Source organism: Seriola dumerili, unplaced genomic scaffold (genome assembly GCF_002260705.1).
Source record: "Seriola dumerili isolate Sdu_G_001 unplaced genomic scaffold, Sdu_1.0 BDQW01000052.1, whole genome shotgun sequence".
Taxonomy (NCBI): domain Eukaryota; kingdom Metazoa; phylum Chordata; class Actinopteri; order Carangiformes; family Carangidae; genus Seriola; species Seriola dumerili.
Genome location: NW_019174307.1, coordinates 20,069,093 through 20,096,318, shown reverse-complemented (window position 1 = coordinate 20,096,318; position 27,226 = coordinate 20,069,093). Strand labels below are relative to the sequence as shown.

The window sequence follows — 27,226 nt, the reverse complement described above, 5'->3', positions numbered from 1 at the left end:
TCTACACACATGTACACACAAACTGGGTCTATGAACAAACACACACACACACACACACACACATCTATCATATCCAAGCTCACAGAAGGTGGAACTCTGGGGGGGAAAAAAAGGCACAACCCAGGAGGGTTTCAAACTTTGAAGTTTTACTCAAGTGGAAGAGGCGGGAGTTTGTGGCTGCCTCCTTCCACCCAGAAGCTGCGGAAGCAAAGGTTTCACCGACAAATGGACGGGCTGCTCGAGGGGAGGGTCACTCGACGACCTCGTGAGATCCTCGGATTTGTGCTGCACGTGAAGGACTTTCACTTCACATTTCACTTCACGGCGACGAAGATCCAACAAAGTCTTCCTCTCTTAGAAGACAGTGAGCTTGGCAGAGCATTTCAGCTGCTGCTCAGTGTGTGTGGCGGTGTGTGTTTTATTTGTGTGTTTTGCTGTGGTGGCCAGGGCTGGCGTGACTTTAGAGGAGCCATCACTGCAGCTGCACTCTGTACGCGCAGATGAGGAGTTTGACCTGAGGAAAGAAGAACATCAGTGGAAAAAACTCAGTTAGACGTTCTGTTAAAGAATCCACAGCTAATCTATTACAACAGTTTGACTTTTTGGTAGTTCAGTTCTTAAAAGCTTTTACTCTCCGCTACAGAGAAAATTGTACGTTTGAGGAGTTGATGAGTAAGGCCAGCAAAAATACCAAAAGCAACAATAAATTCATTCTAACAAGTATCGTCTGTCATAGAGCTACACACACACACACACACACACACACACACACACACACACACACACACACACACACACACACACACACTTTACTCCTGTTGGAGTAACACTGGTTAGAAAAACTACAGTAACTAGCTGTTTAAGGAAATGATCATGTCTTTTTTTTCAAAATAAAACTACACTGTATATTTGTGAACTGTTTCCAAAGATTCACGAGTCCCACAGACAGAGTAGGGAAGTTGGAAAAAAATTGTTTTTATGGGATTTTTTTTTTTTTTTTGGGCAAGAAAGAAGAAGCGTGGAGAACAAACACCAGCCTCATCCTTTAACATGAACTGACAGCCACCGTCACGTAGCAGGAAAGAGATAAAGTGACTAAAGCACTTCATCTGATATAGTAAGAATGACTTGAAGCTCAGAGAATAAACCCTCTAATTTTGTTAACCAAGATTTTGAGTACGTTTCATTCCGGACTGCAAGAAATGATGTTCCCTCGGCTGTTTCCTGAGCAATGTTTGAGACAGAGCATGAGCTCAAAGGCCACGACATGATTCTGGATGCTCGTCAACAAGAGCCCTGACAGCAACTTGCATGTTATTTGTGGTAGCTGGCTAACCTTAAGAGTGATGCTGCAGCCAAAAAAAATTGGAGAAATGTCTTGAGTTTGAGACACTCAACCCTTCCAGACTTTAAAAAGGTCTCTGTAAAAACTTTGTAGTATATTCCTTCGGGTTCACTAAAAGACTGCAAGGTGCTGCGTTGGTGTTCTGCCACAGGTACAGGTGAGAGGATGAAATACTTTCCAGGTAGTCTTCTTTTTAGTTTAATCCACCATTTATAATACTGTGAAATAGGATTCTACACCTCTGTAAAGTTATCACGGCAGAAATCCTCCCTCCACAGTGGCCAGGTCACAGCAGTAGAAGTGCACGGTTACAGAGTAATCTACCAAGAACTGAGCACCTTCACTAGGATCTGAACGGGGCCTTCATGAAGCCCTGTGATCAGCTCGGATTCTTTACATTTCATTTGGGAAAAGTTTGAACACATTTCCTCTCCACTGTCCATCTGTCCACTCGTATGATCCACTTATTATTACAAAGCACAGCGTCTGTCTCTGTCCTCGCATTCACTGTGTTGAGCTCGCGAGCAGGCACTCGTCTCCTTTCGTTGGTCAAGAGTGATGCTCCATCCAAGCTCACTCATTCAGGAAGCTTCTCTCTACAATTTAGATTTGTCCGAGCACTCGGTTTCCTGCAGTGCAGCTCTCGATAGTACATGACCGTTACCATGAACACATAACTGTGTCTCTAAAGCTGCTGATAGCTGCATCATTTATGCTCCTTTAAAAAGGACAAATTCTCAATCCTGAAAACAGCTGTTTCTCAGACTGTTTGATGACCTGATTGGTGTCTCACCTTGGCTGTTGGTGCTTCTGCTAGACGAATGAAGAGTCTGTTGATGCCTGGTATTGGGCTGAAGGAGTAGATGAAGTGGCTATCCTGAATGTTTGAAGACAAACATGGAAAAAAATTAGGAAAACAAGCATATTTGCATTTAATATAAAAAGATTTACTAAAATAAATTCAGTTATAAACAGTAATGCATACATACAGTTGTTTCCTGTGAAGTAGGTGGTGTAATAGGTAATGTGAATCCCATGCAGGAATGGCAAACTCCTTCTAATGAATCTAATGGATTATAACTATTTTTATATGTTGCCCACTTTTGATCTGCTGCTATTTTGTATGTTTTCTAATCTTATTCTACACATTTGGATTCTCCCAACCTCGTTTTATTTAATTTGTTCTGATGCACCTCTTGGTAAAATTGAGCTTTTCTGTGTAACCGAACAGCTGTTTTTGTCAAGAACCAACCAGGAAGATGGGCAGCTGGAACTTGTCGTTGAGCACCACGGCATGAACGCTGCAGGGTCCGCAGAGCCTGGCTGTGATCTCGCTCAGGAAGTTGGCGTGAAAGATGAAGAGGAGGATTCCTGAGCCTGGAATAAGGAAGGAGAGACGAGGGTATCATGAGAGAGGAAGAGAAGAAAGGATAAAAAGGTAGAGAGCGTTCAGCGGATTAAATTTAAGGCTTTTTAATACCATTACAGAGATGCACCACACTATGGCATCAATAAGGTATTTCAATTTTTATCCCTCCTTCAACAAACACTTATTAAGATTTTTTCATGTTCATATTGGTCAAAGAACGAGGGAAAACCAGTAGGGACAATACAGCTATTTATTAAGTAACAAAAAAAAAAAAATAATAATAATAAATAATTAAAAAATAATAATGATTCTTAGTAGCATAGTATCAATTAACAAGTTTATCAACAAATTTGTTAATTCACATTATTGCTAAATTGACAGTAAAACATAATAATAATCATAATAATAATGATGAAACGTAATTCCATTAAAAAAAAGCTTAAACAGTTTCCTACATGCACAATCCAGAGCTCTACTGGTCTCATATGTAGTTTATAGATAAGGTAATATAAAGGTATAACATCTCCCAGCAGACCATTTTTAATAGATATAATTGTGCAAGAAAAATATTTTTCGTAGCTTATATAAGGCTGTTTTTCTGAGACCTGCAGACACCCTGCTCCCACACTGTTGTCTCCATATCAAGTGACTTTTTGTTGGGTCTCAAGCCCATTGTTGAGAGACTCAGATGGATCAATAACATGATCAGCTCAGCACCATCATCTCTTAAGCTGTGTGAGATGATAAAGTTGTGTTTTTACCCTCCGGTTGTGGCTGCGACTTGAAGGCAAACTCCATGGAGAAGTCGGGCCCCTCGCAAAGCCTGTGGCAGGCCAGAGGGAAGACGGGCTCCAGCAGCACGAGACGAGACTCAAAGTACGCTCGGATGGTGTCCTCCGCCACACTGGACAACCTGAGCGGCAGAGACAGAAAGAGTTACAGGATGGATAAGATGGAGTAGAGCATGACTACACTTAACAAAAACATACAACCAAAAAGTATTGCAACATCTAAATGCTTTCTATGTTTGTTTTTCCTCCAACATACACACAAACACACACACACACACACACACACACACACACACACACACAAACACACAAACACGTCTCCCAATCGTTTCCACCCTAGCACTCACACGCTGATGTGGTCCCTGATGAGGTCGCACACCACCAGGTTGTTGCTGAGCTTGGCGAAGTACATGGCCGTGTGTTTGTGTTTGGACAGGATGTTGCAGTCAGCTCCGTACTCCAGCAGGAGGCGCACTACCTCAGCGTTCCCTCTTTTACATGCCTGAAGTGAAAGACGGGAAACCTTTACAAACACAACCTGTGTCCCATGTATAGATCCCTACTGCTGTCATTCAGTCTGCTGGATAAGAGGCCTAAAGGTACATTACAGGTTCTTTTCTTCAACTTCTTCTAAAACTTAAACACTTTCCAGACGATGCAGTGGAGGATAAATCATGTCTGTCATTACTCTGAAGATTAAAAACACGTCATCCAACCTGGTTCAAGACTTTTATTGTGATCTTAGTTGATGCATTTCTGACCCTGCTCGGCTTGTGCGTGACGTTTCCGGGCGGCTGGGTGACATGACTGAAATCAATGTTGCTATATGAAAGAACAGTTTGACGTTTTGGGAAATATGCTACTAGCAAAGAGTCGGATGAGAGGATTTGATATGACTTTCATGTCTGTATGATAACTACAAAGCTGCAGCCAGGAGAGGGTTAGCTTAGCTTAGCACAAATTGAATCCACCTACCAGCACATCTGAAGCTCATTTAGCAAAACAATATACCTCCTTTGTCTATTCTGCACAAAAAACTGAAGTGAAAAATGACAAACGGCAGGGTTACGTGGTGGAATATTAGCCGGGGCGTAGTGACTTTCTGGAGTCTTGTTGCCACCATGATGTCACCAGCAAACCAACAGAGCCTCTGTGTTAGTTACTGAGCTTTAAAGGTGCTGGCATGAGGATTCCTTTAACCCTTGGACAACTGTTTCCTCCGGATTTAACGGTCTTCTAGCCGTAGCTTCATACTTAGCAAACAGACACGAGAGTGGTATTGACTCTCAGAAAGGAAGCAAATAAACATATTCCCATCAATATTGAACTATTCCTTCAACAATTTCCTTGAAGTAATTAATTTAGACAACATACTACAATCGTAATAATCGCAATTCAATTCCAGATTGCTAAATGATTATCAGCAAATTATTATCAAACACGAGGCTTGTGTGTGAAATGCAGCGTTACCTTCATCAGTGCAGTCTCCCCGCTTAGTGTCTGAGCGTTGAGGTAGGAGCCCGCCTCCAGAAGGATAGCAACGGTCGTCAAGAAATTCTGATAGAGGACAGAAATAAAATTAAAGCTGTGAGAGAATAAACAAAAGTGGTGACTGTCTGCATTTTAATCTCAGCCATTTCATCCCTTATAAAGGTTAATATATCATTTAAGGTGTACCATTACATTTACATTCAAACATGACCCAATATTGAATTCGGGAGATTCTACACGTCACTGAGTCTTAGATAAAGACTGGGTGGATCTTAACAGGAATTACATAAGTCTGTATTATCATTAATCATTTGCATCTGTGCCTTAACAGAACCATATGTCAGGCAATTGTAATTAAAGTTAAACCTATACATATCTGTTTTTTGTGATAAGTTTTGACTGTTTCTGACTTCAGTGGAAATTCTAGATGAAATTTAATGTCCATAAATAACAGTATAACAGTATATCGCTGACTTACCTTTTCAGCAGCGTGCATTAGGGCTGTAGTGCCGTTTTTCTGTCGTCCATTCACCCTCACCCCCTTCTTTATCAGCAACCTGAGGATGTCGTCCTGCCCCCCCGCTGCTGCCAGCATGCTCAGGGACATGCCACTAACGTCCTGTGGACAAAGAAGACAGGAACAAAGCTACAGTGTCACAGACGAAAGGCAGTAAAAATGACCAGCTTCTCACTAACCTGCTGACGATTGTTAATTAAGAGTTTGTTTTGTGTTATAGCTAATGAGGGGGAATCCATGACACTTAAAACAAAGATTTCTCAAATAGGTTTTTTTGAATTCTGCTGTTTTACAACGGCAGACAAAACACAAGGTTATCATCAACTACAGCTCTTTTAAAGCTACAATGTGTCAACCATTGTGTTGCGCTATCAGACGAAGTGTTAGTCCTTCCTTTGCACTTCATAGTTTACAACTGTATCTGAGGAAGGCTTGTGTTCAGTTAATCGGATTCTGGAGTTATGCTGCTAAATGCAGAAAAGTTTGAGCTGAACAATCCCAATCCCATGCATCCATCCAGTATCTAAATCATCCTCTGCAGGATTGTGGAGAACTGGTACGGCTTGGACAGGTGATCAGTCTATCACAGGGCCAACGTAGACAAACACCCAACAACCTTGGATGTTTATATACTGGGAGGAAAAGGGAGGAAATGTATGCAGCCACAGGGAGAACATGCAAACATTCATATCTTGCCCCATAGCACAAAGTGACCAGTGAATGTTTGAGGGGGTGTGATGTGTACTGTTTATTGCTATTTAGCAAATAGCAAAACTAAGATTGTGAACATGGTAAACATTAGACCTGCTCGACACTGGCATGTTAGCATGCTGACATTAGTCTTTTGATCAAAGACGGCAGATTCTTTAGTCTTGTGTAAATTTCAATACTACAATTACAAATAAAATCTACTAAACATTTTTCAAAAAGGGGGAACGGAAAAAAAAGCAAAAACTAACAAAAACAACAATAAACATCTTTTTTCATAACATCTTCAAATTTTCAAATTTTAAGCCAAGGAGCATTTTATTGTACAAGCAGAAGTTATAAGTTCCTTACAATACTTAATAAGAAGCATTAACTGAAGGCAACATAATTACAACAGGATGAAGAGTAACACGCACTGTGTATACAAGAATGATGAAAGAAAGCTATCTACTATAAAAGAAAAAAAAAAACTTTGCTTTGCAACATCAAACAGCAATGGTAGTGTCTCAACGCTCTCGTCTCATTTGCCGAACTTCCACACAGTTCTTATCCAGATGCAGCTGCACCTCAGCTACAGCTGTAACTAATGTATATACTGCAACACAGATATACCCCATTCACACTGAGGCAACAACATAAGAAAAAACATTGGTGTGAATGGCTGAAATGGGTGAAGTGACCCAGGTCTGCACTAATGCATTTGGTATGAAAGGGTGAACACTGTTTACTCTACAGCTTCTACTGAGGCAAATAACACAAAAGCTTTTGTCCCTGACAAATAGCAGCAGTGCTGTCTGATACTCTTTGACCATAACTTCTGCTCCTTTTGACCACAAAGAAAATAAACTGTAGATTGCAATTTTCTTTTTATGTGTTTAAACAAAGACAACTACAAAGTCAATTGACCTAACAGAACACATTGTTCACAGCTCTTGCTGAATATCTAGTGTAAAATAAACACTGTAGTGACAAAAGCCCGAACCTGTGTTCAATTTTCTGTTTTAAACCTTCAACAAGGTTTGTAGGTAAAAGATATAAACTAAATTCCACTTAAAATTAAATGTCTAATTTCTTTTAGTCATCGGTGATAATATTAGGAAAATCAGATTTTTTTTCTTATATTACAGGGAAGGAATTAATCATTTCATCCACTATCTAATGTGTGGTATATTCAAGATTGCACCATTCTGTATCCAGCCCTTTATATTCAAAAGGGCTAAAGGATGTCATTTCTATTTTTAATGTTTTTAAAAAATTTTGTTAGTGTAATAATGCTTCACTTCTGCAAAAATGTTTTTAAATAATCCAACACTGTGGTGCAACAGCCCAGGTAGTGATTTAAACATGATTAACAACACACAACAAGTATCAAGATTGTACTTGCTATGTTGTGTTAGAATCAACATGAATAGAAATAACTCATCAACCTAATATTCAAAATAATAAGGCAATCTGATCTTGGCAACTGGATATTAATGTCATAATCATACTGATAATAAAAGCTTAAAACTAAGTTAAACAAATGAGACCAATGCAGTGTATTTTACCTCAAATTAGAGTACATCAAATACAATAAAGTACTAAAATTTTTCTATACAGTTGCTGTATAGTGATACAAAAATACAACCAAACCTTTCTGCAGCTTATTAATACACATGAAAAAGAAAATAAAACACATATAAATGAAAATAACAGACATTTAGCAACAGGATCTTCAAAGAAAAACAAAAGTTTTTAATATTTAAGTGCTCCTAATTCTCTAACATCCACAATGAAGGTATGCCATTACTGCTGCAGGCTATCAGGGGCCATCTACAATTTAGGCTACTGGCTAAAGCAAGAATATAGTACACTTGGGTCAGGCATTCAGGAATTATGTAAAGCAAGTCAATGTACATCTATCATGTTGGAGGGATTGGCTGCAAATATTTGCTGGTAAGTTTTTGATCATCAAAATTCTTAAAAATGCTACTGAAAACAGTGCAGGCAGAAAGATTGATGTCTAAGTACATTTTGAAGTAAAGAAGATTAAAAATCCCTCTGGAAATGTACAGTCACTGAGGCTACCTTTGCTCAGTGCAGGGTGGGAAAACCTGTTCAAGGTTGCCCCAAACAATTCAGCCACTGCTTTCACCATTTACATTAACATTGTGTCTAAAAATGTGAAAGCGTGTTTGGGTGCCACAGCGGCTATTTGCCACAGCCCACAGCCAATGACTGGTGGCAGGTTGCAAATCCTGGCAAAATGAGGATCACGTTTACTAAATGATCACATATCTAAATTAGAGCACTTCCTAGAGATAACCTGTGATGATCCGACAAACTGACAGTTATATAATTGACTGTGTTACATACGTATAATCATATTAAACATTAATATCTGCTTTTTCTGAGCCAAAGTTACAGTACAAACATCCTTAGTTCCACCCATTTAGTGTATATTCATGCAACAGTACACCAATAGCTTGGTCTGGTGGACTTATTTCAGAATACTTTATGATCTTTTTAAAATGTGTGGTTTAAAGAATGGCAGGGCAGTCTGTAAACGTTGTCATGATCTGTATGACTACGGAGACCAAGATTCACTGACAGTACATTTCACAACAATTCACATCTGCCGAATTTTTAAGCCCCAAATAATATGGGGTTAAAGCCACAGTCCTCACACACCTCCAAAGTCTCATTGCGCACTAACTGTTTTCGAGCATGTCCATTACAAATATTTACAGGGACAAATAAACGGGACCATCCCAATCCGTGCTTGAATTATGAGTCTCTGGTTCTTGTCCTCCACTTTGTTTGGAGGCAACCGCGTGCCCTCTTCTTTTCATTGACTGAATTGAGTTATGTACAAAATACTTGACTTCCCTCCATGTCCTGCTATTCAAGGCAGGTTCAGCAGCTAAACATGCATCACAATCCTTTTTGCCCGGCACTTTCACCAGTTTACAGAAGTCTCCAAGCTGACGCCTGACCGCTGCCTGTTCCTCCTCACTCCACAACCTCTTGTTTCTCTTTTGAGGCTTGACAGCAGGAGTGACTTGTCTTCCTGGAGTGGACATGGGTGCACCATCCTGTCCCACTGGTGCTCTGTCGGGAACACTGGGTCCATGGATTGTTGGGACAACCTGTGCGGTTGTAGGGGCCCTGGGTGAGCTTGTGGGGTAAGCTGGTGTACTTGAATGGTTCAGAGGTGTGAATGAAGAAACGATAGGCCTACTTCTGTCATTTAGTGGAGAGAATGCAGGGACCATTGGAGCACTTGGAGTATTTAATGTGGTAAATGTAGGAACCATTGAGGTACTTGGAGCATTCAGCGGACTAAAAGTAGGAATCATTGTTGAACTTGTAGTATCCTGTGGTGTATACACAGAAGGGGGTGGCATAGTTACAGCATTCTGTGTATACGAAGGAGACATTGGAAGAATTTGGTTGTTCTCTGAAGTGTATGCAGGAGGCATTAGTGCATTTGTAGTGTTGTGTGGAGTAAATGTAGGAACCACTTGTGTATCAGTAGCATTCAATGGTGTGAAAGTAGAAATCAATGGCTGACTTGTATGGACCATATTTGAACTAGTGGAACACAAGGATGCATAAGTTGAAGCCATCTCTTGGGGGAATGGTGTTGATTCTCTCAAGTTTGTTGGTGGTGCCATTGTCATACAACAATTTGAACTTTCTGTCAGGTGATCTGGATGCACTGTTGTCAGACTACAGACAACGTTTGCATCTTCCAAATCTTTCTTTGTGGTTTGGACTCCAGCTTTAGGACTCTTTGGATTCAAAATGTTTACATTCCCTTCAGACCTCTGTTGGTTATTCCTCCTCCGTATTGTCTGTAGTGTGTTGTGTACATAGTTTTTGACATCTGTCCAAGATCTTCCACAAAGATCTGGTTCAGCAGCTATGCAAGCATTGCACTCTTTTTTGCCTGGGACCTTCATACTTGTGATAAATTCACTCAAATAACGCTTCACTGCAGCTTGTTCCTTCTCACTCCATGGTCTTCTCTTTAAAGCACCCTTCTGTACAGTGCCTAAATGATAAAAAATGTAAAGAATCATGGTTATATAAAGAAAATAAAATCTTTATCCAATTAACAATGTAGTGCCTCAATTTAAAATGACAGAACTATGTTAAGAGCTTGCCAGTTCATTTTTGAGTCTGGAAAAAGCAGGATTTTGTTTTGTAAGCTGCTGTTTCCACGACTGTGTGATACTGTCAAATGCTCCAGAACAAGCACGTAAATGGACCTGGAGTGGAGATTGTTTTGTCTACCCTGGTTTCAAACATCAAGAATGAACTGGGATTAGAAAAACTATTCCACGACAACTTCCAAGCAAGTAAGTGGAGATTATTTTGTCAAATGTTAGCTATACTTTGAGAGCTACATGCCATGCAACGTTTGATATCAATGAACACATTAATGTAAAAATATCTAAAAGAGCAAACGGTACTCACCATCCTTTGCCGTGAGGGGTGGACTTGATGGCAGTGTGCGATCCATCTTGAGCAATTGTTTGCTCACTTCCTCCAGCTGTGATGCATTTTTTGAGAGATTGTAACACTCTTGGCTGCTCTGTCCCACTAGCTTAGCTACTTGGTCCAATTCATGCTCACTTAGGCTCATTAGCTGCCAGTAGCTGGCAATTTGCTCTCTTAATGATGAGGAGAGAAGTGCTTCTGGGTTTTTAACTCCACATTCCATCGCAGCCCTTCGGAAACAATCCAATCCTCTGATGAACGATGGACCTTCAGTCCGTGCAAACAGGTATGGATTAGTTTTTGACACTCCCGCTTGTTCTCGATTTTCAATGAGTAAGTCGATTGACAAAACCATCCTTTCTGTTAGTAGAACCAGCATGTTCCTTCCATACTGACCTTCTAGTTCCAACCTAGTGAAATTGGAACCAAGGTCCAGCTCCAATTTTGTGCTTTTCCTTATCTGATCTGCAGAGGGCACAAATGTTCCACTTCTCTTTTTGCAAGTGTAAGTTTGCAAGAGCATTCTGCCAATATTTCCTACCCTTCCTCTGTTGAACAGACACACATCTGCTAGAGTGGCCTCGCTGAGCTTTTTCCATGTTGACAAACTAGGACTTTCTTTCAGTTCCTTCCTGGCTTCATCTTCTTCCCCTGCGATAAACCTGTGGAGTTTTATCAAATCTTCCGTCACGGTTGATTTGTCTACTTCCACTTTTTTGACATCTTGCTTTAGAGATAATGCAAGAGCTTTGCGAGAAAAACACTCATTCCATTTTGTATCAAGAAGCTGTATGAACTTTTTCACTTCACTTTCTGTTTCACAGTCCTCTGTCATGCGACTTTCCCCGAAAGCTATTTCTGCAGCTCGTTTCAAAGAGTAGCCGATCTTTGAGACAAGGGAAACAGTTTTAAACTTACTGGAACTGGGATCAAAACCACTAACTTTTTTTGCTCCTGCAACAGCCAATTCAAATTTGGAGGGTAGACATACTTCATGCAAATACCTCACACTCTTGTCAAGCTCATTTACAGCGAGCACAAATCTACCTAGTTCCCTCATCTTTTGTGCAATATAAGCAAACTGAGACTTGTCATGTTCATACTTAACAGACAACGCATTGCCATATTTACAAATAAGTGGGTCGTTTCTGATATGTCTCGAGATGTCATCTTGATGCATAATGTGGATGATTTCCTCACAGCCTCCGGTTAAGAACTCTGACATTGGAAGAAGCCGGGAGGCAGCGCTATAGACTCTGCCTCTTTTTATCCTTTCAGTAGATTTCTGATCTCCCTTTCTGGCCTTACACGACCGCTCATGTCTCCATAGATCTGTTTTGCGATAAAAAGCAAAGCAGTGTTGGCAGGGCAGGAAGTCACGAACAGATATGCTGGGATTTTTCACCTGTTTCTTAGTCACAATTTCCCCCTCACCACTTTTGAGAACATGGCAATTATGCTCATAATCTCCTTTATTTCGAATTTGGTCAAGCAAAGACTGCCTGACTTTGGAACCTTTGGGAAAGTGTATTGCATGGGCAACATCTGTTTCCTCTGCGTGTTTCCTTTCCAAATGCTTTGAAAGTTGGGTGAAAGCCATTTTGCAATATAGACAGAAATGTTTCTTGCTTGTCTCTTTTTTCTCGTCATCCACTGTGCTAGGTGTTGTTTCAAGTACTTTCTTACAGGTCCTCAGACTTGCTCGTGTTGGTTCTTTCTTCTCCATAGTTTTCCTTTGGCGCCATGATCGCCTTTTAGCAATCTCCTTTGTGCCCAACTCAGACAGAACTTTATCTGTACTTTCTGAATGACCTGCCACCACACCCTCTGCCTCATCATTTGAGTAATTTGCTTCCTCAGGGATACTTTGTTTGTCAGCAATGCCCTTTTGCTCCACTTTTTCATCGTCCCTTGTCAGCTTCCCTTCTTCAATTGTGGTTGGACTTGAATTACCAAAGTTCAAATTCATTTCACTTGATAAACCCACTTTTGTGTCATCTGACATCCCGTCTTCCTCTGCTTGCCTCTGGTCTTCCTTTCCTTTCCTTTCCTGCTCTGTAGCTGAATCACAAACAGTGTTTTTGAATTCAGTTATATCCTTCCCATCTTTTTGGATATTTTCATGTTCGCTCATTGTCACTTGCTCAGTGTCTGTGCTGGCAGGGCAGCATGGCATTTTTTCGACATCATTTGGACCATCCAAATCTTGTGGGATATTCTCTTTCTCTCTTGGAGTACCCTCTTCATTTCTTGCACTGTCAAGGTTAGAAGTCAACCTAAGAGCATCATTCGAACTTCTCTCTTCAATCAAGCTCCTCTCTGCTTCAAATGACCTCTTCTCACCAATAGTACACGCCTGTAAAAGAACAAGTATATGTAAGACTCATCGCCAAATCAGATCCCATGAATAATTTGATTAAGTAAGCTTGAAACACACACCAATTAGAAAATAAAGGCGGGAGAAAAAAAAAAAACAAAAGCTAAAATTTGGTTTGAGTTTGGTTTGATAAATCAATATTTTTTTTTGGTATTGCCTTGTCAAAATCCTTTGCACACTTTTGAACTGCTGTTTAATGCATCAGCACCTTGGCAATGCCCCACCAAGATCCAAGCTCATTCAGACAAAAGTCAATGTGATGGCCACACATCACTTTTTAGCCCAACATCAGTATCAAAAAACCCCTGACACCTCTCAAATCTCCGGTACAAAAACCACATGTGACCCATTCGAGAACAGTTAATGGCTTTATTGGATCAAGCAGTGTTTTGACATTGTAAATGTCTAACCAAGTATATGTAGTCATGGGGTGTTGGATGAAATGCTACATGGATAGAACAGAATATGCACTGATAACTAGACCTACATTCATGGCTTGCAATCAAAACAAATAATTATGTTACTTTTGATGTTATATATACAAAAACGTTTGGCTTAGCATAGCAGTGTTTTTACAGTAAAATCTATGAAACTGGTGATTTAACACAACATGCTTTCAGTGTGGCTGAAAAACATCTAACAGTGTCCAGGCCTAGGCCGGATACAGATGCTAAACATTAGTTTTTATTTAGATGTCATCTATCCTTTCAAATTAAATTTTTTTGATGGTAAGATAAAAAAAAGGTGCTTAATATATGATAGTTAACTGGTGCATGCTGCATATGTGTTATGATAATGATGATGATACATGTTCTGAAAGCATATACAGTATGTACCTGCTTCAAAGGGTTCATCTTGTCCTATTACTTCTTGTTTTCAGTGTCTTCTTCCATTGGTTTGTTCACTGCAAGACAAAATGACACCATAGTCTCTAATGTGCACACATTATGATGAATATATAATGATGAATGAATATAATGTCCAATTACACATAACATTAAAGAGCCATTTTAAACATCTGAATGATACAGGATGGTGGCATGCACAAAGAATATTACCCAGACAATAGCCAAGGCTTTTATTTTGTAGTTTGGCTAAGCTAGGGAATCCCAAACGTGACTAAAACTTTCACCTTTTTTAAGACATTGTATATCAGTTTAAATAGAAACAATGTCATAATAATTAAACAGTATTATTTCCAATCACAATTCCGATATAAAAACAACTGAATGATCAGCCCTGTCAAGGATGCCATGGCAATAGGGTGACAAAATAAGATAGCTTATCTTCATCCATCAGACAACAGAGCCAGACAGTAAGATCTCATATAGGATTTTTTTTTAACTTTTTAAATATTCTGCCCAGGTGAGAACAATACAGTTCAGATTCAACAGAAGAAAAATGGCCATTTAACTCATAGTATGTACTATTTACTAGACAGTCGTTTCTGCTTCATAATACAGAAATCAAACAAATCAAACAAGCTGTACTTTGGATTAAATTACTGCCTTGAAAAATATTTACCCCATAATAACCCTGCTAAACAGATGGCCCCCCCCCCCCCATAAATCTATTTAAGAAAACATTTAAGGTCACACTCTTACCTGGGTTTGTTGCAAAAGGTGCTTTGGAGGTGCAAAAAACATCTTGAGGCGATGCATAAGAAGTAGATACGAAACAGTAAAGTCTTTCGACGTAGATCTTGAAGAGACAGATTCCCTGATGCACAGTTGTGAAAAAAACTTTAGCTGTTCATTTACGAATAATGTATTGGTTACTACTGAGATCCTTTGAATGTACTAGCTTGAGTCATCACCGCTTTGTCATGTCGTCCTTGTGAGCCAGTGTCCTAATGTTAACTTGCAAATTTATTGGAAGGTTCTCAATAGAAGTCCCAAATTTGATTTAGTCAAATCACAAAAAAGATTGTGTTATCTGTGACTACAAGCAACTGTAATGTGGCATGACAAATACCACCTCAGCAGCTTCAAGCTCCTGCTTTAAACGGTTAATGTGGAATGTCTCTGGCGTGCCGACATTCCACATCAGACAACAACAACAACACTGTTTATGTCAAACGCTTTTCACATATTTCCAACCATGTTGCTTCTCCGTCCGCAAAATGAAGTGTAATTTTAACGCGACGTCAGTTCATGCATTTGCAACGCAGAGGACCTGGTCAGGCAAGTGGTCACACTCTTCAACACAGCACTGTGTTATACTGCTCACCCACAAAATTCACTCACTTCTTTCATGTGTTCACACAATCTCTCCCACTCAAACACATTGGGGCAACCAAGGTGCAAGATGTAAAATTGGAAAATGTGGTTTTTGTCTTGGAATTGAAGGCTAAAGAAGCCTTGAGATATATGTCAATTAAGAAGAAATAGGATACAAGCAAGTCAGCAGATAATAAATTGGATGGCTTGGGTGAATAAAATTTACAGAAAAAATAAATATATTTTTTTGAAGAGGAAAGATCAAAGATAGAGAAAACATACCTCTTGGTCCAGATTGTAGTCCTCTTTGGAATTAAGGGCCAATTTTACAGCCATGTAATCTCCACTTTTCACAGCATCCCGCAACTCACCTAACAGGAACAAAGCAGAGCCAAATGAAGCTTAGAGAAGGTATATAATATAGAGGCTACAATCAAAAATATTTGACAAGATACTGTAAAAGTACAAGAAATAAAATCAAGACTAAATAAAGACAATTTTTACTCAAACAATCTAATAACCTCATTTAAAAGTGACAGTCTTAAGTCTTAAGACTTTGCAGATTACAGGTTTATAACTAATCCATTCATTAGAATAACAACTGAGGGAAAACAGTTGTAAACTTAATTGCAGCCATCTGAAGCTAGTGTACTTTCTGCATATATAAACACGCAAGGGTCCAAGTGACATAAATTTCGTCACAACATAGCTCTAATACAGCCGTCTGCATAGTAACATATCATATAACAGAGTTGTTGCCATTTTGGATGTCCATGCGATTACATGAACAATATAGGGTGTTGCAGAACGGCTGTAATGACAGACTGTGTGCTGTGAATTGAAAACACTGTAAAACAAATTTTAATCCTGTGTCCCTGTGTTTAGTTATCTCAATCATATGTTGATGTTAGGAAAAACTGTCTTGTTGCTGTGAGGTAAGAGTTTAAATTCCAAATACAATCATGTGTCTCTGTAAATCTCCTTGACCAAGTAAAAAAAAATGCTTCTAGATAGCAGTAGTAGAAACTCATTAGACAGCAGTCAGTTAATTGTCTAAGATGAGAGAGGAAAACACTCACTGGGTGATAACGGTGGACCTGACAGAATCTCATCCTCTCCGTTCAGATGTTTCTGGAAGTCGTCCAGAGTCATCCAGTCCAGGTTGAGGTCCATTCCAAGGCTCAAAGTGGCTTGGCCCTTGTCTGTACAAAACACACAATGCAGAGAGATGCCTTGTTAGTTGGCTGGCTGAAACCCTGCATACTGAATTCAAATCACCTCTTATTGTCTCCGAAATTCTTGCTCACACATGTTTCAAACCACAATCTTTGTAGAAATGTTTAAGTCACATGTTAAATGGTCAAAAATCAACAAAACTGACATCTCAACTGTGCAGAAGGAACTATATCATTAGATATGAAGCATGTGTTCAGTGGCCAGTCAGACACCTACCAGATTTGTCAGCGCCCTCTGGTGGGTCCTGGGCATCCTGATTGTCATCACAAGCCATGAAGAGTCTGGGCTCACTGTCGTCTCTCCTCTTCCGCCTGTCATCTGTTGGGGTTCTCCTTTCCCAGCTAGGCCGCTGCGCCTCCTCTGGCTTCTCCCTCCGCTCCCGGGAATCCTCTCCAATCTTCAGCTTTGTCGTACTTTCCTCTCCTTCCCTCTCATCACTGTCCAGGTTGAAGCCATAACTCTGCCCGGGTCTGGGGACTAAAAGGGGGAGCAGACAAGTTGTCATATTTCTTTGGAGATGTGTCTTTAAGAGCCTAAACTACCTTTCACCGTTTGTCACAGCTGCCAATCAAACCTAGAGAAAACATCAGCTTCTTTTATCTTCAAGATTATTCTGCCATTGCCCAGTGGGCATATTTATTAAGTAGTGCTATAACTCGTGGGGGAGGAATGTGAGTTTGTCAGCTGTCTGAGACACTAATAATTTAATATTAGTGTTTAATTTTAATTTAAATCTTAATAATTTAATCATCTCCATTAAAATGTAGGAGAGTGTACACAATTTCATTTACGAAATTGAATATGAACAACAAAATTATGGAATTTCCTTTTGTATAAGAGAATATTAAAATAAAAATCATTATACCTTCCACAAAACTGGAATGTATCCAAACCAATAATAAAAACCAAAAAACAATATGAAGTGGTAACAACTGTAGTGTTGTTTGGAAGATGACAATACAACAGAACCACATATAAAGTTGTAATTAAAAAATAAGAGCCCCATTTGTATGATACAGTCCTTTTGTTTTTTTAATGAGCGACATGTAAACAAACTAGACACCAGCACCTGAACTTTTGGGGGAATTGCAGGAAAGAGGCTAAAGGTGCAATCACACTTTGACTTTATTTTCTCATTTTACCTACTGAATTCTGTTTGTTTTAACCTGGTGTTAAGTTGCTCTTTAACTGAATTCAAACTAAGCAACATCAATAACTACATGTTTTTTTTCCAGTGCCTCTGTGTCATGCATACCATCTGATTGCTTGGTCCTCTCCGTCTTCTCAGCCTCTGCTTTCTGAGCTGGAGACTCTTTGGTTGTCTTGGGGATCTTCTCAATCTTTCCTATTAGCTAATGTCGGCACAAAAAAAGAAAGAAGAAAAGAGAACAACATGGTTAACATCTTGTAATTTTCCAAGAAAACTGAGCAGACATCAATGTTAGCTTGACACAAGTCATAGTTAACCTAAAAAATTATATTTTTGGTTCACCGTATTCCTATCGAATATATTGAAATGAAAATTAAGTATTTGCTCTGAAATCTCTGAAACCCCCTTTTCAATTTGGCAACCAAAGGCAATTATGACATTACAGAAATATCTGACATTATTCTCAGTGGTGCATGCAGGTTTGTCTGGTGCTACTCCACAACTGCCTTCAAATAGTTCTTCAGGTCTTCACCTCTGAGGATGACTGTTCCTCAAGACCAGTGCTCACTCAAGCGCTGACTCATGGTCTCTTAGAACTTGTGCTCCTCTGGATTCTGAGGCCTGTCAGCCACTTTTCAAGTAGTTTGACATGCCCTGACATTTTCATACATTGCACACATCTAAAAAGCGTTGATTCCTAAAAAGTGCCCCCCCCCCCCCAAACTATAAGTTTCGAAAGAAAGAGCGAATTGTAAAAGAAGAGGAGACAGTAAAGGCCTTTCTTCACAGTTTATTAAAATACTGTGTTCAAAGCTAAACATTCAATGGATAAAATTTGAATAAACAAAACAAAATTTGAGGAACATCTGACAAGCATTTCCTTCAGAAGAACAAGAACATATTCCTATATTATCTTATCTGGCATCCTTATCCGTCCTTATCAGGATGCCAAGCTTCAAAACAGTTTCTGTCCAGCTGAAGGCAAAGGTAGACGTCACACGCTTTGCACTTCCAAGGGGTTTTTATTTGCTTTCCCCTCTGCCTCCTGCAATACACGCAGGTCTTGCGTCCAGCGGAAGCCCTCATCCTGCAGTCACTGGGGAGCTCAGACCCAGGAACTGGCATGTGAACAACTCTCTCTGTCTGTGCAGGGGTCTTCTGTATATTCTGTGTCACACCACACAGCTGTGCAGTGAGCTCCTCCATGAAAGCCTTGTGGGTCATGGTGTCCTCTTGCAGGAGTTCTTTGTGGAGAATGTAAGCATTGTGTGCAGCAATGTCCAAAAACTGAAGAAAGACTTTCTTGTACCACTTCAAGGTTTTGTGCTGTATTGTCAAATGCTGTATGAACTGGTCTGGCAAATCCACCCCTACCATGAGCTTGTTGTATTCCATCACTGGTGAGGGGCATGGAAAGGACTCTGTGGTCCAGACACCCTGTCTAGATCTCACTCTTCTCTGCACTGCACCCACTGTGCAGGCTGTATGGATGGTGGAGCAGACAGACACTTCTTGGGCGTCCATCCACTTCACAAAGAGAAGAGGACCGTCCCTTATCCAGCGGTACATTCCTCTAGGTGAGGTGTTTGACAGTGCATTGACAGTACTGCGTGGACAGCTCCTCCTCGAGTCTCTGTATGTTCCACAAGCACCATACTTAGAGTCAAACAAGTCCATGAAAAGCTTTGGGCTTGTGTAGAAACTGTCCATGTACACGTGGTACCCAGACCCCAAATACCTTCTGTCAATCAGTGACATGACACAGTCATAAGACTGTCGCTGGACAGTGAGGATGTCGTTCTTTCCAGTGTATGCAGTTAAGCCCACAGTGTAGCCATTGCTGGAGTCTGTGAGCGCAATCAACCTGTAACAGCTCTTGTTTGGTGTGGTCCTTGTGTACTGATCATGCACAGCGAGATTTCTGCGGGGATGATAGAGGACCTTAAAGGCATCTTGAATCGTGCACATGAGGGGTTTGACCCGGAACAGTCTGTCATGCTCGGAGGTTCCTCTCTTGGCATCATTGACTCTGTCCTCATCTGGGTCACTCATGTGGATGTTCCAGGATATTTTCTGGTATCTGTCCCGTGTCATCACCTGTGACGGGAAAAAGACGGAAAAGATGTTGTTTTTCCGCCAGTAGTCAGTTGTGCTATCCAGCTTGATTATGGCCATGTAGAATATCAGTCCAATGTAGCTGTAAAATTCAGTAACTCCAACATCCATCCATTTGTACTTTGCACCTTTTGCCGTGTGCTTGGCAGCTTTCTTGTTGGTGTTCTGGCAGACGGTTTTCATTGCTTCCTCTGAAAAGAACAACTTGAAGAGATCCAGGGGAGTGTATTTGTCCTTTGGGTTCAGCTGCACACCAGGTCCCCTTACAGGAAGAAACTCCAGTGGTGGTGGGGCGACATCGTCATCACTTTCTGTCTTCCAGGACTGAGGTTGTTGACTGGGCTGACACTGGGCTTTTTTCTTTGCAGGTGCAATATTCTCCCAGTTTCTGGAAAATATTAAATGAAAAAAATGTGAACAGTTGCACTTTAATCACACTATTTTTTTTGTACAATGTCTCAGCTGCTAATAATATATTTTGGTTACAACAAATACATACATTTTTTACATGTAGCACTGTAAGTTAGTTTAACTTTTTATATTCTTCTCTATTTATATCGCTGATTGTTTGTGTGTAATCAATCAGAATTGATAAACAATTTACACAATAAAACATAGAATTCTTCATTTACAAAGCAGCACGACCTCAGCCATGAAACATATTAACAAGTATTTCTACTTGCAATTAAAATATTTAATTATACCATCTATGTTTAGTTTACAGGTAATGAGTTGACTGCAACATGTATGACATGTTACATCTGCTGAAGTTTTAGCCGCTGCAGCTGCTTTATGACAGAGGTTTTATCTGTAGAAAGCAATATGATGTGCTGTGCCTTGGAAGAACTGATGGAGGTAAAATAATTCACTTACTCATCACAATCATCCTCAGCGGGATCGAGTCGAAGCTCAAAATGGTAATGTTCTTCCTCACTGTCCTCATTGCTTTCATCGGAGGAGAAGCTGCAGTCATCCTCGCTCTGTTCCAAGGCTTCAGCAGCAGAGTGTCTGAGTGCCATCTTCCTTGGTCAGTGTAAAAAACAACCCAAACATGTGCTCTTGTTTATACATGTCAAATTGGGTGTTACCACACGTTTTCTCGCCACATTATGACCCAATGACGACTGTCCAATCACCATTCCGTTGTGATACGAATGGATCTACTGTATTTACAAATAGAGAGCAGCTTTCTCACTCAGATCCTGAAATGTGTTGGTTTTTTTTTATTCACTCTATACATACTTACAAAATAAATTCACTTTTTAACTATATATATTTTAAAGTAGACTGTTAGAGGTTTCGGATTATGTTTTTAAAAAAAAAAAGTTTCTAGGTCAAAAACTCACTTTCTCTTTTATACCACCGGCGGGATTGCAGACCGCAGAGGGTTAATACGCACTGTACGACCATGTCGGAAAATTAAACGAGTTTATGGTTGTTTCGAACACTTGAAGGTGGAGTGAAAAAGCAGGCTGTCATAGACACGGGCGGACAATACCATTTAAAAAAGTGGACGACGGCGCATACTTTCAGGGAGTTGCTCTCAGTGATTCATATCAAAAATGCCACAAATAGTTGAGTAACAAATGAACAAAAGAGTTAGACACAGAAATACGATACCTGGCCAATCACAGCCTGAAATGGGTGTGGATGTTGGATTGTCTGTTTTGGAAAGTGTGGGGGTTGTGGGATTTATGACGCTATGCAACCATCCAACATCCAGTTCAGATAGAGTATAAATCCCCCTCAAGTCCCTCTGTGTTTTTGGCCAGCCACATAGGCAAAATTGTTTTTCTGATTGCATATTGGTTTCTCATGGTTACCTAACATTCTCATGGCCATAGCCGGCTGGTTTTGGTCCTGGGAAATAAGTAGTGGTTTGGTGAAGAGATGTAGAAACTTGTTAGTACGCTGAGAAGCCCCTTCCACGTGGACACACCGAGGACAGCTGTGAGGTCATTGATCACCATTTATCAGAGCAGTTCAGCGCTGATTGTAGGTTCTATATATGTACACAACACCAGTAATCCTGTACTGTTGTTACATATATTAGACTGGACCATGATGGTGGATCTGTTGTAGTAAAGTTGTAATGTTTTATACATTCTCTAAACAATATTTTCAAGAGCCTAAAAAGCATGTTTGTGTATACAGATCTCTACAGTTAAAAAGTGAATAATGTAGCCTCATGTAACTGTAAACAAATCTTAATTAGATTTGTGTGAAAATCAAATTGCTAATACTCTACCTTTGCGGGTTTGCTGTTTGTCTTCTCTACGGGGGGCTGATGAACTGGCTGCCGGCGTGGGGCGCGATCCTTGGCCTCACAGTTCAATAGGAATTTCTCAAAGAGGTTAGTGGAGCCTGTGGTGTCCTTCTGTCCCAAAACCTCCTCTTTAACCACCACCTCCTCCTCCTTAACCTTGACGCTACTAGCCGCTGTGACAGAAGATGAGGATGACGATGATGCGGAGGAAGACGGAGCTTTGGGTGGTGCTGATGTGCACTCCTGCCCTTTACTTTTCGCTTTCTTATGCAAAATGGAGCTATCACTTGAGTCTGAGTGTGGGGCATTCTCCTCCTTGCTTTTAGAGGTAAGGTTCTTCAGTTTTTGGAGGCTGCTTTCTTTCTGGGCGGCATCTGGCTTTTTGCTCTTTTTATCCTGGATAAGGTCCTTAATGCCCTGCAGCTTTACTTCCCACTTCCCCTTCTTTTGTTTGGACTCCACTCGTGCCTTTTCGGCTGACTTTGTAACAGTATCTGATGATGTAGTATCATCCATTTGGGACTCTGATGGGCCGTCACTCAGGTAGTCCTCCAGAGGTGCAGTGGCCTCATCTTCAGAGGTTTCAATCTTCCGTTCCTTCTTCCCCTTCCTTTTCTTACCGTCCTCTCCCTTTTCTTTCTTGTGCTTTGCTCCCTCTTTTCCCTTTTCCTTCTTGTGTTTTTTTGAGGGAACAGGCTCATCGTCGTCCTCATCAGAGTCAACCAGCCGTTTTTTTGATTCAGTCTTTTTCTCCTTGGGAGATGAGGGTGGAGTTGGGGCCCTCTCTTCTTCTTCTTCCTCGTCTGTTTCTGGTGCAGGTACAGGCCTGACATCATCCTTCCGTTTTTCTTTCTTCTTCTTCTTTTTGTCCTTTGGAGGCGGTTCGTCTTCTTCTTCTCTGATCTTTTTCTTCTTCTTCTTCTTGATGGGTGCCTCAGCTGGAGGGTCTTTGTCACTGTCGCTCTCTGAGTCAGCATCAAACACGTCGCTCTTTGTAGGCAGCAGTTTCTAGTTGGAGAACAGGACAAGCAATGTCACATTTTAAGATCATATATTGTTTTTCAGGCATGTCTGATGGCCAATTCTCTGTGCAAACAAACTAGTGCATTTGTCTCATAATCCAGGGCTGCAAACACTGACCACTATGGATCAGATCACTCACATTTCAGTAGAGTTTCAACAAAAACTGAAAGTAAGTTTTCTTCATATATGCAACAGCAAAATAAAGCTTAAAATAAGTGCCGGGATATATCTAATTTTGCTAAATCCACTGCAGGTTTATACAGAACGAATTGTTATCTTGGACTACTAACTTGTACTTTTTGCACTGAGGAGTTATCTCACTCCCATTTTTTGACAATGCTTTTATAATTATTAATAATTCACCTGTGATCAGCTGTGATTTTTGAAACCAACAAGCCACAATGAGTAAAAGTTAAAAGTGTACTCAGTAAAAGCTGTACCTACACCAGTGTTCCTGTTTTGGTAAATATAGCAGGAGTAGCATTCTGTATACCCGACTGCCAGACTTACCACGCTCTTCTTGGCTTCTGCCTCTTTCTTGGCCTTAGCGTCAGCCAAAGACTTCTTAAAAGCTAAAAGGACTTCACGACAGTCCTCCAAATGGGCCTCCGGCTCCCAAGTGTCATCGTCAGAGCAGTAATTCTTCCAACGGACTCTGTAGAGAACTTCACCCTGAAAACAGAGAGAGAGATAAGATACAGCATGAAACTCAAGCATCACCAGCACACCAACCTGACACAGTGGCTGGCATTCCAGATCATGGCTGCACACATGCAAACATGGCTGACAGACTTGGTACAATTGAAAATCATATTTTGAATGGTGGGCATTTTTCTTTGTCCAACTGCTGCAAAAATGTGAACATCCAAACAGCAACCTGCTAGGAGGAGTACATAAAAGTATTATAACTCATTTCCCGTTTCCAGTGGGCAGTGCTGTGACAATAACTGAATATTGGCCTATAGATGTCCTCAGCCTGGACTTTTTTCAAACATGAAGTTTGGGGCAGATTTAACCATGTAGACTCAAGTTACAACAGCTTCTTGTTTCATGTGAAACATGGAAATTCAACACCACGCCACACACCATTCAATGCAAATGCAAAAGCTTTCCAATCATATAATTGCAAGGGTTTGAAGCTTGCACTGACCAAAGTTGATGTGGTTAATTCTCTAGGAAGACTTTGTTAAAGTAATAAGTTTAAGTTTTTTGTAGAGGGCACCTTTGAGCCATTTTGCCACACCCATGACTATGAGCTATATCAGAGTTACTCCATTTCTGATGCATGTGCAAAGTTTAGTGAGTTTCAAGCGCCACTACCACCTGAAAAGCACTTAAAGTAATTAGTGGGTGCTACTGTGCTATAGAGCTGATGTGCCACACCCATGTCCAAATGCAATATCCATGGAGCCCACTGGCCATGTCCGAGCCCATTCACGACAGCACTTTGCCAGTCATGAAGTGTGTTCCAATTTTTGTTGTTTTCAAACATCCCAAGCACCTCAAACACCTCAAAAAAATGCATATCTGCAGAAGAATTATAATAATAAGCTCTACAAAAACAATACATTCCTTGCACCTGTCTCCTGCTGTGCTCAGGCATCAACTACAACAATGACACAGGCATCTATAGATTTTTATTTGATACAGCAAATTACTGCAATTATTACAATAATTATATCCAGCTTAGGTCTGACTTTACATATTCTGTTGAACTCATTATTTTGACATGTCCCTGTCCTGTCCCTTATATCAAAGATACATTTAGATTACTGGTTTAGTGCAACTTCCTGACCAGTGTGTAAACTGTGATTATATCACTGTTTAACTCTGCTCTGATCACGTTAAGTCTGTCCCCACATTTTGCAATAGTGCATCAACATACAAACACTCTCTTTCAGCGGCTGCATCTTCCTGGAGAGCTGCCAGCAGACAAAGCTTACTTCCTACTGTGTGTGTATTTTCGCTCTCCTCAATGATCCTGAGTTTTACTACACAGGTGATGCAAACTCATGGAGACTCTCAAGAGCCTCTTCATAGTATAAGGCCAGCAGTAAGCAAAGCAAAACAAAGGGTGTTAATAACTCACTATGGCTAGTAGCTGTCCCTCAAGTCTCTCTTCAAAGTGGTTGCTTTTTAGTCCATTTTTGGTGTAACTTATCTCAACTGTGTTCATGAGGTGTGGTGGAAATGTAAACTATAACATGCCAAACAAACTTTAATGTTATTGTTTCACTTTGTAGCACTATTTGTTTGAAAAGCCCCATTTGTCAGTGATTTATTTCTCCTGTACCATATTTATTAAACAATACTAGCATCATTATGTATTTAAATTCTTATTTTATGTAAGAACTTTAAATACATGTTAAGTGATGCCGCTTTAATTATGCAGTGACAATTGCTCTGAAGCTGGAGATCAGTTTTCTTGCCACCATGAACATGTTCCAGTCTTAAAAATAGCTTACTGTGCAGCTGTGGAAAGAAACTTATTTAACAGTTCTACTGCTGACAGTAAGATCAACACAATTTTGTTCAGTTGGTCACAACTTTGAGTAGTGATCTCTACTTTCTACCACACCAATACTTTTTCTTATTCCTGTGTCTTTGTCATGCAAATGCACATATGTAAAAAAAACTCTTGGAAATCCAACTAAGTGCAATCATAGCCAAATAGCAATGTTTCCCCAGCACAGATAAACCTATGTTGCCTCTGTTTTTCCTGATCCTTCAATCCCATAAATTGACTTGGGGTTTCAGTGGCTAGGAAAAATCTCATTACTTAAATTGATGTAAACAAACACAGTGAGTGACAAGAGTTCTTTAAGCTTTGTAAAAAGTGCTGGCACTCAAGGAAAAACAAACGCCACCCATAAACCCAGTTTCACCCAAACACACACAAAAGCACTCTCTGCACCATCACTCAGTGAAGGACTAGTTAATATTTAAGTGTGAAAATGTGGCACCATCTTGTGACAAAGCATGACTTTGTAAACAATATATGAAAGGAAATGATTTGGGGGGGGGGGGGGGGGGGGGGGTCACTACTAGTTTGCAAAACAAAGTGGTAATTAACTGTGTAATCACCCACCATCAACAGCAGCAGCAGAGCTAAAACATAATAGTATCAGTACTGATTCCAACAAACTATTAAATAGTACAGTGCATGTTGTAACATACTCGCGCCTTGAGTACATTACTTGTTAGATATTGTAAACTGTTATGTCTCTTGAACCTAAATGATTACGTTACTGTTTCCTCACAAAAACAGACGCATTTCTCTGTAAATGCACAGAAAAGTGAAAAAAAAACAGGTTAGTTGGTCAGTAGATGCAGTTTCAAATACGACGGCCACGATGCCATGGAGGGATAAGCAGGCGTTAGTAAATTCACAATGTTTACCGCTGCCAACATCTCACCAGCCAATCTGTTTTAAGGCACAACGAAACTAGCGTGGTTCCCGGAAATTTTGGGATCTAGCTGTGCCGCTGGGCAAAAACAACCATGATGAAAATAGTTGCAAGCTTGCAAAGCGTCCGTCCTTGGCCTCAGCAGGGGAGAGGCGAGCGGACATCATGGGAGAAGTTGTGCAGAAAAACGATGCTATATATGGACGAGCGCTGAGCCACAACAAAAGAGTCAACGCATATGATTGAATGACAAAGGGGCCGTTGTATGCATAAAAATGCATTTAAATCAGACTACTGACATGCGTTTTTAACAACGGAAAGTATGTGGACGTCGTTGTAGGTGGGCTATGCGTCGTGAGAGTGGAGTGAAAGCAATGCCAGCCATGTTTGCCAAACTAGCCAGGCGGCTACGTAGCAGTTAGCATTTAGCTCCTTTTACCTCCTCCACCCGCATGTCAATGATCCGCTCCACTTCGTATACATCTTCCTCCTCGTCTTGTTCGCTGTCCGCAGGCTCTACCTTGTCGGTCTCGGCCGCCATGGCTGCGGGCTGGGGCTAGTTTTGCTAGAATGTATCTGTTTTCACTGTGTTCAGAGAGGTACGACGCTAGCGTACCGGGCCGTTTGACCGTACTAACGCTGCAGCTTGGAGGGTTGTACCGAGCGCAGTCCAGTTACCGCCCGCTCTCTCAGCGCTGCGTTCACATGCTGCTACTGACGTGTCGTA

General features: G+C 40.5%; 2 protein-coding genes across 2 annotated transcripts; both read right to left on the bottom strand.

Annotated features, from left to right (window-relative positions):
• mphosph8 (M-phase phosphoprotein 8) lies at nucleotides 1-27,089 on the bottom strand. Its single transcript, XM_022740485.1, has 14 exons — nucleotides 26,939-27,089; nucleotides 23,603-23,764; nucleotides 22,052-23,077; nucleotides 17,794-17,890; nucleotides 16,755-17,015; nucleotides 16,382-16,504; nucleotides 15,585-15,673; nucleotides 5,475-5,615; nucleotides 4,976-5,062; nucleotides 3,853-4,007; nucleotides 3,476-3,627; nucleotides 2,598-2,722; nucleotides 2,139-2,222; nucleotides 1-514 (listed from the first exon to the last, which is right to left on the bottom strand). The coding sequence occupies exons 1-14, from the start codon at nucleotides 27,038-27,040 to the stop codon at nucleotides 473-475; spliced, it is 2,646 nt and encodes an 881-aa protein (XP_022596206.1). The 5' UTR covers nucleotides 27,041-27,089; the 3' UTR covers nucleotides 1-472.
• Nucleotides 6,534-11,157, bottom strand: LOC111218269. Its single transcript, XM_022740487.1, has 2 exons — nucleotides 10,683-11,157; nucleotides 6,534-10,257 (listed from the first exon to the last, which is right to left on the bottom strand). Exons 1-2 carry the CDS (start codon nucleotides 11,083-11,085, stop codon nucleotides 8,945-8,947), a joined length of 1,716 nt encoding a protein of 571 aa, XP_022596208.1. The 5' UTR covers nucleotides 11,086-11,157; the 3' UTR covers nucleotides 6,534-8,944.
• Nucleotides 27,090-27,226: the final 137 nt, after the last annotated feature.